This window comes from Vulpes lagopus, chromosome 10 (assembly GCF_018345385.1).
Source record: "Vulpes lagopus strain Blue_001 chromosome 10, ASM1834538v1, whole genome shotgun sequence".
Taxonomy (NCBI): Eukaryota; Metazoa; Chordata; class Mammalia; order Carnivora; family Canidae; genus Vulpes; species Vulpes lagopus.
In genome coordinates, this window is record NC_054833.1 from 37,653,204 (window position 1) to 37,670,906 (window position 17,703).

General features: G+C 41.9%; 1 protein-coding gene across 9 annotated transcripts in view; it reads right to left on the bottom strand.

Moving 5' to 3' along the window:
• Window positions 1-17,703, bottom strand: part of JHY (junctional cadherin complex regulator) — a 61,518-nt gene that overhangs the window by 21,860 nt on the left and 21,955 nt on the right. For 6 of the 9 annotated variants that reach the window (XM_041772840.1, XM_041772844.1, XM_041772839.1 and 3 more), the window contains exon 4: window positions 3,272-3,385. The exons of 1 other annotated variant lie outside the window; for it this stretch is intronic. In XM_041772840.1, the coding sequence (XP_041628774.1) occupies window positions 3,272-3,385 (114 nt within the window). Of the gene's footprint in view, window positions 1-3,271; window positions 3,386-6,765; window positions 6,800-9,801; window positions 10,271-17,703 lie in introns of those variants that run through there. 2 more of the 9 variants (XM_041772847.1, XM_041772848.1) reach the window with 2 other exon arrangements.

Sequence of the window (17,703 nt, forward strand, 5' to 3'; positions counted from 1 at the left end):
AAGTGGATTCTTTCCACCAAATGTACATTGCTAATTTAGATGTGTCTCCTGAGTTCTATGCTCAGATCACATTCCGCCACCAAACTCAGACTCACCACCCCTGTTCTCATGCCTTTCCTCCTCCCCCCAGCACAAAAACCCTCCTTTTCTTCCTCAGTGGCATTAGTACCACTAATCGGACACTTGGAAAGCAGTCCCTTTCTCTCTCTCCCATTTACCTTATATTCAAGCAATTTGCTGAATTGGTTATTTTCACTTCTTGACCATCTCTAGGCAGGCGCTGAGGGGGTCAGGCACTGCCCTAACCCGCAGGAAGTGTCATCCAGTTGGTGCATTAAGATCTGCCCACCACACTGAAAAGTGAGCTAATGGTCTGTGGAGTGTGGGACAGACCCAGAGCAGGTGCTGCCACCCTGAGTTCTCACATTATCTCTTGCAGGAACCACAGCACATGCCACCTTACTGGTTTTGCGGTCTCTGCAATCTTATTGCCCTCCAATCCATTCTTCAGACCATGGCTAGGATGAATCTCCTACTGCGTAAGCTTGGTCGTGTCATTAACCTGCTTAAAATTTGCCAGTGGTTTCCTGCCATTTACTGGATAAAATCTAAAATCTTTGGGCTGGCATGAAAGCCTTTCAGGGCCCCTACCTCTAGTTACCTGTCCAGCCCTTGTCACAGCACTCTCCTCCCCCACACATGCTCCTTCATTTGCTGAGCCACAGGTGAGGCTGAGGACACGCCCCATCTCTCATGCTCTCAGGTTTCTGCTCCCATTTGTCTGTTTGCCATATTTTGATTCATCCTTCTAGGGCCAGTTCAAATGCTGTCTCTTTTCAAGAGACTTTTCTCATCTTTTTAAGGCAGAATTAGGTGCTCTTTTAGTTCCTACCGCATGTTATACCCACATTCCTATCATTGCATTATAATAATTATATCGTTGTCTTCCAGCTAAAGCTCTGAGCTCCTGGAGGGTAGGAACCATTTTTTAAAAAATGATCTCTTATTACCTTAATTATTTTTTTAAAGTTCTTTTTCTTGAACCATGGTTTTCGGGCCAGACACCTGACCCCCAGTGCCTGGACTATAGTAGATACTCAATAAATATTCATCGTGGGATTTATTTTGATCTCATGTAAAGCCACTTCTTATTAGTGAGAGCTACTCATTGTTAGCGTAGGTTTACTGAGGGACACATCAAGTCTTCTAAAAGTTCTCTTTCAAGAAAAAAATTTCAGAGGGGCCCATTTTCACAACACGATTTTTAAATGTTTCTGTAACCAACCAGTAGATATTTCCCGAGGGCATAAAGTGCTGTGCTAACAAATGTAGAGAAATAATCTACATGTTCAGGGAGGTTATAGTATAGTTGGTACCAAAGGAATACAGGAAACAGCTAATGAGATGAAGCCAAATGTGATAAACCCTAAGGGAGTAGTCCAGACCACAGGCACAGTGGTAGTGGAGAGAAGGGGCAGAGGGTGGGGTGGGAGAGGCTGCAAAATCTTCATGCAGGATGGGGGGACCAGAAAGAAGGCACTGGATCTGAGTAGTTGAATCAGAGAAAGAAAGGCAACCTGGGGCATTTGCACGCTGAGTGCCTGCCTAGCTGGTGTGTAGAACGCAGTAGGGAGTTAACAAATCCTTTCCAAATAAAGAAAGGGAAGCATCCTATGGGCCACTCTGCGTTGATCATTTTAGATCTAATAATCTTTAGATGTGTGGCCCTCTATGTCTCCATTCAGAAGTGGGTGATAAACAAGTGAGTTCTAGTACCCACAGAGAATAAACAGCATTCTTTTGGCTTTCTTCTGATTTTCTTCCTCACGTAATTTTTTGACCTCCTCTGTCAAAGGCCATGCCATGAATCAAGAAGCACTGTGATTATTTTACCATTGACTGAGATCCTATAATTTTCTGTCACGATAATTATGGAAGCTCTAGGTTGCAAGAGGCTTACATGCTTCAAGTGTGTTTTCTGTAATAATTTAACTAGAGAAAAATATCATAGAATAATAGCATTTTGCAGCTGGGACGCATCTTGTCATTCATTTTGGGCAACTCTTCATTTAATAAGGAAGAAACTTAAGGCTTGGGGGAAGTTGAGATTTGCCCAAAGTTCTCAATCGACTAAATGACAGGTGAAGGTCCAGAAATCCATGTTTTCTGACGCAGTCCATTAGCTGTAACACATGATAAAACCTTAAAGTGTTTCCCTTGTCCTCTCCATCCTGTTGGCCAAGCTCCCTGGTCTCGCTCTCAGGTCTGGTGTAGACCCTGGCCTCTATATCCCATTACCGCGAACATTTCAGTACCCATCCTCTCAACCTCTGGGTTTGGTCTCCCTGGGATCGATCAGCTTTCAGGAAGTTCTGGGTGAACAACTGTTTTTACTCCCTGTCCCCCCTCTCCCAACTTTGAGAATGACTGGAAGCCACTATGAAGGAAAGATGATGATTTAGGCAGTCCCTCTTTTCTAAATTCTCTGAAAATGGAATGAACTTTATTTTTATTATTATACCTTTACCACCGTACATAGTTCTAACTGATGGTGTCAGTAGGCTTTCTAGGCTGGGTGATTTCATAGGGCTCACCCCTCCTTCAGCAGGGATAAAATCTGGTGTGAGGGTGACTGCTCCCTGTAACTCCAGACACTGGTTCCAGAAAAAATCATGTGCTAGCACTTTTCCTCTTCTAAAAAAAATGGCCACTGGGGACTATTTTGCAAATATCTTCCCTAAAGTCATATTATGATGTCAGAGTAGTCAGCCCAGGGCCAGAAAAGGATGTTTTCATGCTAAATTCCTGGTTGGTAGGCTTTCTTATCCTGCAAATGAGGGTTCAATGACGCTCTGGGGGATTCCTGCCTATTTTTAGGGATCGTGTTGCCCATCAGTTAGGGACACTGTGACTGCCAGCTCCATAAGGAAACAGACTTGGGAGCAGTGCACATTTGGACAATATTATGCAACTGAGATTTTTTTTTTCCTCCTGCATTTTCTTCATGCCTTTCTTCTGTTTGGGGTTTTAATTTAAAGAGTGATTTGATGATTTTCTTCCAGAAAATGGAACCTTTGGAAAAATGGGTAGAGTTGGCTGGCTGAGCAAGCAATGGCCCATCTGGGAAAAAAAACAGTCTTAGCCCTAGAAGGGTGGGTAACTACTCTCAGGCACAATAATAAACCTGTAAGTGATAAAAAGTGAGTCATAAACATTACTTATATTTAACAGTAACTCTTGAAACCCATCAAGAGTTTAATCTAGAGGTAACCTTTAGCTGTTGGGCTCTTTGATGCCATTTGTCTTCAGGATTGATGGCAGCATTTTCCATCTCTTTGGCATTCTGAATGGATGTCTTGTCAGTTGCACTGATGGGGTAGGAGATCTGAGAGGATAAACATATAAAGCATGTTAGTGGGATTCATTTTAGTCTTAGAAAGATGAGACTCATCTATGTACTCTAGAAAGAGGTCCTACAGGGCTATGTTTTATTTTCAGTTCAAGGATATATCTTAGACCTCAGGGACCTGGATTTTTCCCAAGAAAAACAAAATAGTGTTTTCTCCTATAGGCTTGATGTGAGAATTGGTGCTTTGAGGTCAAACTAGTATTTACTTTAAGTGTTCAATACATATGTGGGGGACCCAATTTTAGAACAGTTATCTGAACCAGATGTAGTAACTAATGTTGAGTCTATGAAATGAAATGAAATGAAATGAAATGAAATGAAATAGCACTAGGCTTCAAGATAATGGTAACAATAGAAATAATATTAATATACATTGAACGTTCATAGTATGGTAGTAGTTGTCCTAAGCACTTAGCATATATTAGTTGTACTATATTAAGCCTTATCATGCATGAACTATTATTATCCCTTTTTTGCAGAAGAGAAAACTGAAGGACAGAGACGTTAAGTAACTTGTCCTGAATCAACAGCTGGTAGGTGGAGGAGCCAGGCAGTCTAACTCTAGAGCCTCTTATTTAGCAATTTTGAAATATCATCTTTGACTCACAGAATTTGTAATGTTGGCATTTGGGGAATTTGAACAACATAGATCAGAAGTTCTCAACTTTAGTTAGATGTTAGAATGACAAAATATCAGTGCCCTGGCCCCATCGCAGACCTATTAAATCAGAAGCTCTGGGGTGTCCCAGATAGCATTATATTTTAAAAGCTCCCCAGGTGGGTCTACTCTGCAGCCAGGTTCGAGAATCACTGATGAAGGCAGCTATGCGGGATTTAGGTCCCCAAATTATGGAAGCCCTTCATTGCCTTCATTACCTACCTATTTTATTTTATTTTTAAAGTTTATTTTTTAAAATAATCTCTACACCATCCTGGGGTTCAATCTCATGACCCCAAGATCAAGAGTCATCCGTTCTCCCTACTGAGCCAGCCAGGTGCCCTGCTACCTATTTTATTTTTATTTATTTATTTTTTTGTTCTTGATTTGCAGCTCTTTTAGGAGAAAAGCATTTATTTTCATAGGAAATGTGACATTTATAAGGATTGAGCAGCTTAAAGAGTGTGCACAGAAATTGGTAAGACTTGTAAAATGTTGGTTTACCAGGCCTGGTTGATGCCTGGGCAAGAAAATTTTAGTACAGGAGGAGAGACTTAGTTCCTAGCTTGGAACATTTGTTTATGTTTGGGTATTTATTTATAAGACCATAGATGTCAGGCTAAACCAGTTTCACATGGGGAAAGGTCGGTTAAAGGGAGAAAATTTTTATTGTTGTGTTTATGTTTCAAATTTTCTGTCTACCATACAGTCCTTTGAGTTTTACTGCTTATTAAAGTACAAGCATTTCTTTAGCTCACTATTTGCAAAAGAAAAGTGAAAAGGAGAAATGCTGTTGCTTTTGAGCATTCCAGGCATCCTACTCCCCTCAACCACCCCAAAAGAGATATTGAAGATATCAATTAATAATAGAGATCTAAGCATTCCAAAACCACTTAATTTAATTTTATATCAAATATGTGATTCCTAGAATATGTAGGGAAGGTTGATAGCTATTTCCTAATACTTTTTCTGCCTTGAGTTAGAATTTGATTCATGTGAATATTTTGCAGTTTTATGATTTTGAGGTGGAAGGTTTCCTGCAATTACTGTAATTTACTCCTAATCAGAATATTGCTAGTTTTGTTGTTGTTTACAAAAGGAAAAGTAAAAAAAAGTAAAACATTGAGTTACAACGTTCACTTTGACAGTGGTCACTGGTTAGCTGTCCATCCAGCATCCATTTCTCTTTGCCTCTTTCCATATAATACCCCAGTTTTCCTGATGCAGCCACTCTGCTCTTCTGCAGTACAGTGCTTTCCAAGGAGCTGAGCACAGTCTCAGCTTCAGCAGTTGTTTCGATTTGTCTACAGTGAACCACCCATCTTTGGTACCTCTCACATTTTCATATGAAGAGGGGTCAGGTGATATTAGGAGTAATGTTAGGAGTAATGCTGCTGGGTGCCTTTTTGGAAATGTCTTCCTTATTCTGACCAAGAGAAAGCTTCCAGAACTGGTCCTCTTTCCCTCCTGCTGGGCTATTGACTGCATCTTTTTTTTTTTTTTAATTAACTTTTATTGGTGTTCAATTTACCAACATACAGAAAAACACCCAGTGCTCATCCCGTCAAGTGTCCACCTCAGTGCCCGTCACCCATTCCCCTCCAACACCCGCCCTCCTCCCCTTCCACCACCCCTAGTTCATTTCCCAGAGTTAGGAGTCTTTATGTTCTGTCTCCCTTCCTGATATTTCCCAACATTTCTTTTCCCTTCCTTTATATTCCCTTTCACTATTATTCATATTCCCCAAATGAATGAGAACATACACTGTTTGTCCTTCTCCGATTGACTTATTTCACTCAGCATAATACCCTCCAGTTCCATCCACGTTGAAGCAAATGGTGGGTATTTGTCGTTTCTAATGGCTGAGTAATATTCCATTGTATACATAAACCACATCTTCTTTATCCATTCATCTTTCGATGGACACCGAGGCTCCTTCCACAGTTTGGCTATTGTGGCCATTGCTGATAGAAACATCGGGGTGCAGGTGTCCCGACGTTTCATTGCATCTGAATCTTTGGGGTAAATCCCCAACAGTGCAATTGCTGGGTCGTAGGGCAGGTCTATTTTTAACTCTTTGAGGAACCTCCACACAGTTTTCCAGAGTGGCTGCACCAGTTCACAGTCCCACCAACAGTGTAAGAGGGTTCCCTTTTCTCCGCATCCTCTCCAACATTTGTTGTTTCCTGCCTTGTTAATTTTCCCCATTCTCACTGGTGTGAGGTGGTATCTCATTGTGGTTTTGATTTGTATTTCCCTGATGGCAAGTGATGCAGAGCATTTTCTCATGTGCTTGTTGGCCATGTCCATGTCTTCCTCTGTGAGATTTCTCTTCATGTCTTTTGCCCATTTCATGATTGGATTGTTTGTTTCTTTGGTGTTGAGTTTAATAAGTTCTTTATAGATTTTGGAAACTAGCCCTTTATCTGATATGTCATTTGCAAATATCTTCTCCCATTCTGTAGGTTGTCTTTTAGTTTTGTTGACTGTATCCTTTGCTGTGCAAAAGCTTCTTATCTTGATGAAGTCCCAATAGTTCATTTTTGCTTTTGTTTCTTTTGCCTTTGTGGATGTATCTTGCAAGAAGTTACTGTGGCCAAGTTCAAAAAGGGTGTTGCCTGTGTTCTCCTCTAGGATTTTGATGGAATCTTGTCTCACATTTAGATCTCTCATCCATTTTGAGTTTATCTTTGTATATGGTGAAAGAGAGTGGTCCAGTTTCATTCTTCTACCTATTTTAAATCAAGAAATTAGGTTGTCTCTGTGCTTTATGGAATTCCAGGCACCAGGAAGCATTTCAGAAAGCAAACTAAAGTCCTACAATCTTAATGTTGGCAAAAGAATCTGGAGGTAATCCAGTATAACTGCTTAGTACTTCTGTACCATCCCTGGTAGAGATGCATCCATTTGCTGCCTAAACAATGTCCCTTCTTCTGGCAGGAATTACCTGTTTATGTTACTATTACTAAAGCTTTAAAGATCTTCCATGGACTGAGGAGGAGAGAAGGCGTAAAGCGGTTTATGAATATTCCCTTTCTGTGGGAGACCTGGTCCTTTCCACCATCCCATGGAATAAAGTGTTAGCTCTCTCACTCTCTGCTTCCTGGATGGTGAACATACTGTTGCATCATCGAACAATCACTTATATGTTACAAAGTTCACCCTATGAGAGCATAAATATATCTTCCTGTAATTTCTATCCCTCGGCCTTCTGAAATAATGGAATTAAGTCAATCTCTCTTTCAGACAATAGCCCCAAATGTTAGCAGCTGACTATGATGCCTTTGCTAAGCCTCCTCTATTTACAGGACCCAGCGAAAGATTTCTTTGCCATTCCTCCTGAGACAGGTTACCCACACTGGACTCGTTTGGCCACTGTGCTTTATGGCTTGTAAAGGTTGACTTCCTCTTTTCTAAACTGCTATAACAGACCTTTAAATTTAGATTCTGGATTTTACACTTATTAAATAATTTTTAAAAATTTAATTAATTAATTCACGAGAGACACACACAGAGAGGCAGAGACACAGGCAGAGGGAGAAGCAGGCTTCCTGCAGGGAGCCTGATGCGGGACTCGATCCCAGGACCCCGGGATCATGACCTGAGCCAAAGGCAGATGTTCAGCCACTGAGCTACCCAGGTACCCATATATTTATTATATGAAATTGCCCCTGGTGGGCTGGGTTGTGTGAAAAGCAGCAAGCTGTGTAATGCTGGAAAAAGCATGGGATTTAGAATCGGTCATGTTTATGTTGAGATTCTCCTGCTGCTTGTAGCTATTACTCCACATTTATGCAAATTGCTATTCAATAAGGGAAAGAGGGGGAAATACTTGTTTAATATTAAGAATCCAGAGTCCTCGGGGATCCCTGGTTGGCGCAGCGGTTTAGCGCCTGCCCTTGGCTCAGGGCGTGATCCTGGAGTCCTGGGATCGAGTTCTGGATCGGGTCCCCTGTGTGGAGCCTGCTTCTTCCTCTGCCTGTGTCTCTGCCTCTCTCTGTGTGTCTCTCATGAATAAATAAACAAAATCTTTAAAAAAATAAATAAAAAATAAAAAGCCAGAGTCCGATGATAACCTCATTCCTCACCACTCGATGTGGCTTCTGTGGCCGCCAGAAAGTCTATTTTGGGTGAACTCTTACCTCCACCTGGATGTGTACCTGTCCTCATTACTAGACTCACATATATAGATATGGCAAACATATGGTATAGAAGTTTTGATACTTAAAGGTTGATCTGGAAATGGGAAAGAATGAAAATAAGACTTCTTCATGCTTGAATTATCATGGCGAATACATGGAACAAAACGTGCTGTTGGACTATAGGATTTTTTTCCTGATTACAAATGAGAATACTCAACAGATTTTGAAAGATTACCTAGTCTGCAAAAGGAAGACTTCCCAACACCATGGAACAGCTTAACCTGCTCTGAAATAGGAAGTTTAAAAATACAAATGCTACCACCGAAGGTCAGGAACTATGTGCCATGATGCCGTCTCTCTGTCCCTCCTCTCATGGCCCTGGTTTAAAAAACACGAGGAGACTGTAAAAGTATTAGGTTTCATAACTCTGGGCTTTGTTATTGCAAAGATTTCTATCCCTTACTCCTGTGATGTTAAAAGGAAACATCACTTATTTATTATTTATTTTTATCTTTTATTTTTGAATTTATTTTTATTATTTTTAATTTTTTAAAAAAAAGATTTATTTATTCATGAGAGGCACATAGAGAGAGGCAGAGACACAGGCAGAGGGAGAAGCAGGCTCCCTGCAGAGAGCCCAATGTGGGTCTCGATCCCGGGACTCCGGGATCACACCCTGTGCCGAAGACAGACGCTTAACCACTGAGCCACCCAGGCATCCCTCATTTATTTATTTTTATCTTATTATTTCTTTAAGATTTAAAAAATTTATTTGCAAGAGAGCACAAGCAGGGAAGAGCAGACTCCCTCTGCGCAGGGAACCCTACCCAGAGCTCCATCCCAGGACCCCGGGATCATGACCTGAGCCGAAGGCAGACACTTAACCACTGAGCCACTCGGGCCCCCCAGAAACGCCACTCATTTAAAAGTAAAATCATCTCTTTCCTGGATGAGAAATGAAGGCCTAGAGAGTTGGAAAAAAAAAATCTAAATAGGCTGCCTAAGCAGGGGAGGAAATAATCTTTTTTCAAACCTCAAACAGGTAATGTCTTGGACAAAAATGTTATCAGCAGCTTGGGAGAAAAAATTGGGCTATTTCCTCCATCCGCCACTAGGATGTTTGATTCCTTGGCTTTTGTAAAGGGGACTTGCTTGGTTTAATTGATGCAGCCTGTCCCTGGCGATACTGATTGTTTGACCGCCGTGATGGGATCCCTCACATAGCTCTGCTGAGAAGTTTCCAAATTACAAATACATCGTCCTCCGCTTCCTTCCCCAGGGAGTGTAGTAGGATATAGGATATTTCCATCTGCAGGCTGTTTTGGTGGAACTCAGTGTCTGAATCACCCCAGTGAGAGTCTCAGGGCAAGTAAAGCATACTTCTACATTATCTCTTTGAAAGTGGAATGGGACACAACCTCTGCCAGCTATTTTTTTTTCCCTTTGGCGAACCATTCTATTAATACCAATCAAATCGAGAAAATGATCAAATGAAATTGCATTTTGAGCATCATAAGCTGTGTAATGTCTATTCTGTTAAATTGAGGCCTATAATTGCTTCTCTACTGAAAAGATACAACAAAGACAGCAATCATGGCATGTCATTATCCCAGACTAGAAAACCGGCCTTTGCTGGGAGGACTTCAAAGGCTTGCGGTTCTCGAATTGCATTTGGCTGCTATTGATGAAGCACGGGCAATCCTGATTAGGTGTTTACACTGAGGTAAGGCGCAGAGCAGAGAGCCTGAGTGCCTGAGTCTAGAGCCATTAAAAAATTGTACATTATGTTCCTTGCTTTGAAGTGAGGGTTTGTAGGAAGGAAAGCGACTCAGATTGAGTACAGCTGAGCTAGATTGGGCGGCTACTTCGCTCTCAAAGAAACTCGGCAGGTTCTTAGAGGATCGGCGCCGCACAGAGAAGTTGAGGCTTTACCCGAAGAGCTCTGCACAGACACACGCTGCAACATATTTAGAAAGCATATGATCCTTAAGTCCTGAAGTCGCTGGAAGTTTCGCTCCTTTATTCCTTGATGCTGTGTCTTGTTAGACTTTATGCAGAGCCCTACAATGGACAGATCAGTTTCCCTGTGACTCCCGGATGGTATTAACCACCAGCATGTATCCAAAATCAAACAGGCCAAGGGGTCTGATTTTTTTTTTTTTTTTTTTACTGTAGTATTTGCTTACCATTGCTCCAGGACATCTGTTCCCTCTGTCCCCCTCCCTTCGGGACCCAATCACTGGAGTCAGTGAACAGTGGCTGACTTGGCTAACGAGTGACCTGCACGATTTCTAATATGCTGCGCTCCGTGTCAAAACCGGCCCCCGGCAGCACTGCGGGTACAGGGCCAGCAAGAGAGGCGGAGGTGAGGAGGTGCAGGGACCCCCCCCCCATTGTGCGGCTCCAACATGGGTATTTTGCACAGCTGTTTGAATGATCTGGGGATTTGTATTTGGGATGCAGCAATTTAGAGACAAAACGCATGAAATATTTTGGCTCCGGGTTGGCCACTTGGCCCCTTCCTGCGGAACGTGTCACCTTGCATTTCACACAGATGGGCTCAGTGAGAATTTGATGACCTTTGGGCAGACTACGTTTTGCATTTTTGCATTCAGTGTCCATATAGGATCCTGCAGCTTTTAAAGCCCTCCAATGGGGACGCCTGGGTGGCTCAGTGGTTGAGCCTCTGCCTTCGGCCCAGGGCGTGATCCTGGGGTCCCGGGATCGAGTCCCACATTGGACTCCCTGCACGGAGCCTGCTTCTCCCTCTGCCTGTGTCCTCATGAATAAATAAAGTCTTTAAAATAAATAAATAAATAAATAAATAAATAAATAAATAAAACCCCCAAACCAATTCTGCTGGCCACCACTTTAACACCCTTCAGTGCTTCTCCATTGCCCTTAACCTTTAAAGGCTTGTAAGGCCCTGCCTCCTGTACTTCCTGCTCTTTTCACATTGTGTGTTTTCTTAGTTCTGTGGTTGGACCACAGGTACCCGGATCTCTGGGTCTGTGCATAGGCCATCCTTTGATGGGAAACACCTCTTCACCTCACTTATTCTGACCAATCCTATTTACTGTTGCTGTTCCAGCCTCAGCTGAAATGGAACTTCCTCCAGGAAGCCTTCTTTGACACCTCTGTGGTTACAATAGATGCACCTGAACTCACGGCCTTGGCACTCTGTCCTTTCCCTTTTGTAATGGGTATGGCCTGGGTGACTAGGTTTGTTTCCCCTCTAGACTGTAAGTCCCAGCTCCAGTGGTGGTATTCATGGGAGCCATGGGGCGGCCCTGAAAGTGCCCGGACATACATGCTCTGTAAATATTACTGAGTGAAAAGACCTGTCTACATTGAGCTCTGAACTCTCCATTTACAATCAGAATACAGAGACCCTACTTGTTTATCTGGCCAGATTTGTGGTTTATAATAAAGCCAGGTTGTCAACCATCAACAAAATAAGGTGGAAAGCAGGCCTTATCTTTTCCTTTCTCTTGCTTGCTCCGCCCAGGACCACTGGGCCTTCACCCTTCACATGTGCTGTTCTGTCTTCCAGGAACATTCTTTCCTCAAATATCTGCATGATGAGCTCTCTCACCTCCTTCATGACCTCTTTAAAACTGTAATCCACCCCCCCCATATACCCAAATTCCCTATTTCTCTGCTCTCTCTCTCTCTCCCTAGTCCTTTTATCACCTACAAATACACTGATTTAACTATTTTGTCTATTGTCCATCTCTTCCCACTAGAAAGTTAACCCCACGAGGCCTGGGACTTTTGTCTTTGGTTCAGTGATCTAGCTTGAGTACCTAAGACAATGCCTGACACATAATAAGCTCTTAATAAATATATTCCAATGAATGAAGCAGTTAACTATTTTTAAGAATATGAAAGAGATTTTTAGGAATATCTTGTGTTTGATTAATCAGGTAACCTGAGCTCTATATAACACAACCAAGAATATGTAAGTGTGACCTCTGGATGGCCACAGAATTCAAATTGCTCCATTACTAAAATCCTTCAGTGATAACACATCATGTAGAGGAAAGGCACGACTCTTTAGCACAGCGGTTCTAAAACTTGAGCATGCATTAGAATCACTCGGAGGGCTTATTAAAACAGATTGCTGGGCCTCGCCCCAGAGTTTCTGATTCAAGAGGTCTGGGATGGGGCCCAAGAATTTGCACTTTTAACAATTTCCCAGGTGATGTGGAGGCTGCGGTTTCCAGGGACCACATTCTGAGAGCTCCTGGGTTACAGTGACGTACAAGGGCCTGCATGGAAGGCACCTGCCAGTTTCTCTGGCCTAAATACCCACGCTCCCATCCTCATAGTCTAGACAGGTAAAACATGGAAGTATTCATCTTCTCAACTCACTGGATTAAGTAGCACTTTCCAGTCCTTCTTTAAGATATCCCAACTAATGCCCACAGCTGATGCTCACAGCTGGCCAGCTACTCTCTAGGATGCCTTGGTATTTCTGTGTCCACCAGCTGACTGGTATGTTTACCAAGAGGCTTTTGCATTTATTTGCAAACCTGTTTGTTTGTTTATTATTTGTTTTTTAAGGTTGGATCAGAAGACTTAAAAAAATATTTTTTAGATTTTATTGATTCATGAGAGACACACACAGAGAGAGGCAGAGACACAGGCAGAGGGAGAAGAAGCCTCCCTGCAGGGAGCCTGATGCGGGACTCGATCCCAGGACCCCGGGATCATGCCCTGAGCTGAAGGCAGATGCTAAACTGCTGAGCCACGCAGGGGTCCCACAGACTTTTTATTTTATTTTATTTTATTTTATTTTATTTTATTTTATTTTATTTTATTATTTTATTTTATTTAGACTTTTTTATTTTTTAAAATATAAGTTCAATTTGCCAACATATAGTATCGCAGCCAGTGCTCATCACAACCCGTGCCCTCCTTAGTGCCCATAACCTGTTAATTTTTATTGTACATGTTGTGGAAATTTTAAGAATGTATTTGAAACTTAGATAATTTGGAGAAATCTGAGTGTGAACAGAGAGTTGTTATTTTCAGGAAATTAAATAAAATAATTTAGAGTGACCCAAAAAAGCAAAAGGCAAGGTGACGGCTGGGGAGGAAATATATAAGAGATTAGGGGAAACAGTCATTTAAAAAAAAATCAAAGATTATATTCTCAGATCCTCTCTAAAGGCTTCCCAAGTTTTCCCTTTGGCTTTAAGAAATTAAAAGTAAAAATCCTAGGTCTCTCAAACTGATGCAAAAGGACAAGACCGTACTCCAGGATCACACACACTGACAGGAGAGGCCTCAGCCCCTTAGGACAGACTGGTGAGTTCCTGTACGTTTATATTCTTTCTGTGAAAATCAACTATTTAGGGTCATTATTTTTCACATCTGCTTTAACCGCTATATTTGGTTAACTGACTAGTACCCTAGAGGTTCCCACTGTACCAGCAGGCTCCACCTAAACCGAGTCCTTTCAACACTTTCTCGCCATCACACTCACTCCCTTTGCCTGCAGTATGTTTGTTGCCCACCACCACCTGCTACCTTCCTTTTGAAGAATTTGTTCAATGGTCGCCTCTTCTGTGAAGCCCCCTCTGGCTTCCCCTGACAGACTCAGGCACTTTTTCTTCTGTGTTCCTTTGGGACCTTACGTGTCTCTTCTACAGGTACTGACTATCTTATTTATTTTTTAAAAATTTTGTTTATTATTTATTTGGATGTGGGGGGAGGGGCAGAGGGAGAGGGATAGAGAATCTCAAGCAGACTTACTGATACAGGGCTCGATCTCACGACCTTGAGATCACAACCTGAGCTGAAATTAAGAGTTGGACGCTTGATGGACTGAGCCGCCCAGGCACCCTGATGCTGACTCTTCCAGTGTCTGCTTCCCATAAGGCCAGAAGCTCCTAAAGAGCAGATACAGTGACAGCAGTAAAAATGACTCAGACTCCTAGCGGACTGGGGCATTTAATAAAGAGGCAGAGCATTCTTCCTCCCATTACCATGGCTCCGGACTTTACCACAGAAGCAGGTGCAATGGCCCGGGGAAGATGGCCAGGCCTGTGGAGCCCTCTGGGCATGTTTGTGAAAGCCATCCTGAGAAATGATTGCTTATGTTAAGGTTCAGGATTCTGAAAGGGCATGCTTTGGTTACGTGGAAAGTTGTCTTATCATGGATTCCCTCAGCAGTAATGCTGAATTAATGGAGTGTCACTCTATAGATCATACAATTGGTAGTTAAACCAACTAAGTGCTGAGTGGTGTGCACAGAAAAATGCCTTAGGAAATGTGTTATACTAGAAAAAAACTCCGAAGTTCAATTTGAATTATGCTGTCATAAGTAAGTGCTCTTGTTGTGGTCATGCAGGGCAAAAGGAAAAAATAACCCAATCAATGAAGATACAGAGTACTTTATAGAAGAATAATTTTTATGCATATAATAGAGGGGAGACGGAAAAATATAACCAAACTGGAAGAATTCTAAGAAAAAAAAGAATTCTGTTTCTAACCAAATAGAAAAGAATGATCATCACTTGAAATAAAGGTATAGCTTAATTTTATAGATAATTATATAAACCTAAAACTATAGAAAAGAAGAGCAATCTGTTACTTAAATATGAGTCTAGGGACACCTGTGTGGCTTAGTCAGTTAAGCCGCCAACTCTTGGTTTCGGCTCAAGTCTTGATCTCATAGGTCATGAAATTAATCCCTGCATCAGGCTCTGTGCTCAGTGGGGAGTCTGCTCAAGATTCTCTCTCCTTCTCCCTCAGCCCCTCCCACTCATGTTCTCTTTCTCTCGAATCAATCTTTTTAAAAATATTTTAAAGGGGATCCCTGGGTGGCACAGCAGTTTGGCGCCTGCCTTTGGCCCAGGGCGCGATCCTGGAGACCCGGGATCGAATCCCACGTCGGGCTCCCGGTGCATGGAGCCTGCTTCTCCCTCTGCCTGTGTCTCTGCCTCTCTCTCTCTCTCTCTGTGACTATCATAAATAGTAAATAAAAATTTAAAAAAAAATAAAAATAAAAATATTTTAAAAATATTAGTCTTATCCAGTAGGAGACTAAATTAAATCAAATGTTCAATAATAAATATGTAGGGCTACATGTTATATACAAAGCTTTCACATACAGTATCTCATTTGGTCATCCCATAATCCCGGGTCTGCGGTAGAAGGCAGAGGCCTTTGAGCTGCATCTCAAGAGGGAGGGTAAGGTTTTCCTAAGCAAACAAGGCAAGAAAGAGTGGTCCATGACCAGAAACGCAGTGGAGATGCTGGGTTCTGGGAGCTGTGAGTTCCCTGAGGATCCTGAGGATGCAAGGGGCAGGGCTAGGGGTGGGGATGACAAAGGGAAAGGCTGAAGCAGCAGGAAGGGGTTAGGTCACGGAGAGCCTGTGTACCACTCTGAGAGTTTGAATCTGGCATAGACATGGCAAGTGCGAAGTGTGCCTACACGTACCCTTTTGTGGACAGTCTTCTGGGAGTCATACCATATAGATTGGGCTACTAAGGCATTGAAATGCTACTCTTTTAGCTATACTTTCTTATTCTACCTGAAGTCCTATTCCTTTCATCTTGAGGCACTATTGACCTGAAAAAAGAAAAAAAAATCTGTTTCGAAGGGCCTGTTCCCAGAATGATTCCTTTCCTTTCCTATGGCTTCAGAATGTCCAGTATTGTGACAATAGCTTCCCTTTATTGTCTGCTGCATGTCGGGAGCTTTGTATAATTTTCCCAATAGGCCTCTAAGGCAGAAATTGACCCCATACAATAGATAAAGAATGTAAGACTTAAAGAGTCACTTGCTCAAATATCTAGGAAGTGCTACCACCTAGTATGCTGGAGAGTCAGGATATAATCCCTGATTGTCTGACTTCCAAATTGGTGCTTTGTTTTGGTTTTATTTTTTTCTCCCATAGCATTGTGTTGCCCCTAGCGGTTGCCCCTGTGCTACCAGGGCTGGCACAAACCAAACCTCCTCCCCCAGAGATTCCATAGTTTTCTCTTTCTCATGGGTTCACATCTCAGCTTGAATGACATATCCTCAGAGGGTCCTTCCCAAGTACTCAGACATCCTAGCTACACCCCCTTCATCGTGTTATTAAGTAAAGTTATTCAGTATTCTCTAAGATATGTATTGGCACTTGAAATTATTTTGTTAGATTTCTTGCCTCTGTTACATGACTGGAACAGAAGTTCCTTGAAGCCCAAGCTCCTTTGCCCTGTTTTCTGTTACATCCCTAACACTGAGCACCAAGCATGTAGCTGGTGCTCAATAAAGGTCTGTTGGCTGACGTACCTGCTGTCTCAGCAGGAGCCACAAATGTATGTTGACCTTCAAAATGGGTAGTGGATTCTTTCTAGGGCTTTATATTGTCTTGAAGACTATAGGTGACCGTATAACCTTTCTATATTTGCTTTCACGAAGTATCTGTGATTTTTTTCTCCCCCCCCCCCCGGGGGGGCATGACAAGAGAAGAATAACATGTCTAAAGCACTTACTGCTCTTTTGTGGGCACGCTAGATTTTACCTTCATCAGTCTTCAAAGTCATGCTGGAATCAAGATAGAAAGGTAGCTCCTTTTTCAAAACACAGATTTCTTTTAATGGTAGATCATAAATGGACTCCAATTCTAACTAATGAGTTTCAGACAAACACTGAACAAATCATGAGTAAAAAGTAAGTCCTGAATATTCAACGGCAAAGTTCCTGGCTGACCGTGATACTTAGGTGCCCTCTAGTGTGTGTTGGTTTTTATATCAGTTCCTTGCTTCACAGGTCATGTGATAAAGATCTCCTGAATTCCAAGGTGATTTTTCCAGTGCATTTTAATGTACCATCAACAGATCTATGAAAAATGGCAAAAAAAAAAAAAATTGTGGGGCAGCTTAATTTAAAAACTGATGCTTCTGCTTTGAGCCAATATTTACAAGTACAAGAATGCAACGTGGCTTACCCTGAGCTGTCACGGGTGTGAAATTACAAGGGTTACTACAAAATGTCGTGTCTTGTGAATCCACAGGCAGGCTTTAAAAAAGAAGAGCTGTATAATGGTATAAAGTGAAAGACTGTGACCCCAACCTGTTCCCCTCCCAACCTCTACAGTTAACCACCTGGATATCCTCCCAGTTTTTTAATGCATATCAAAGAAAAAAATATACATATATCTTTATTCTTCCTCATTTTTTCACACTGTTTGCACTGTTCTGTATCTTTAATTTTTCCCTTTTAATAAACCCTGATAAGTTGTCCATAATCATTCATGGAGAACATCCTCATTTTTTTTTCATCCTCATTTTTTTTTTAACAGCTACAATGTACTTTATTCTATGGATGTACTATAATTTCAGTATTACCCACATGATAGACATCTGGGTGGTTTCCAATCCTTTGCTGAAAAAAAAGGCTATAATGAATAATGTTGTACAGGAGTTATTTTAAAACTGCACATATATAACCAGGAAAAATTCCTAGGAGTGGAATATGTGGGGTCAAATTAAAA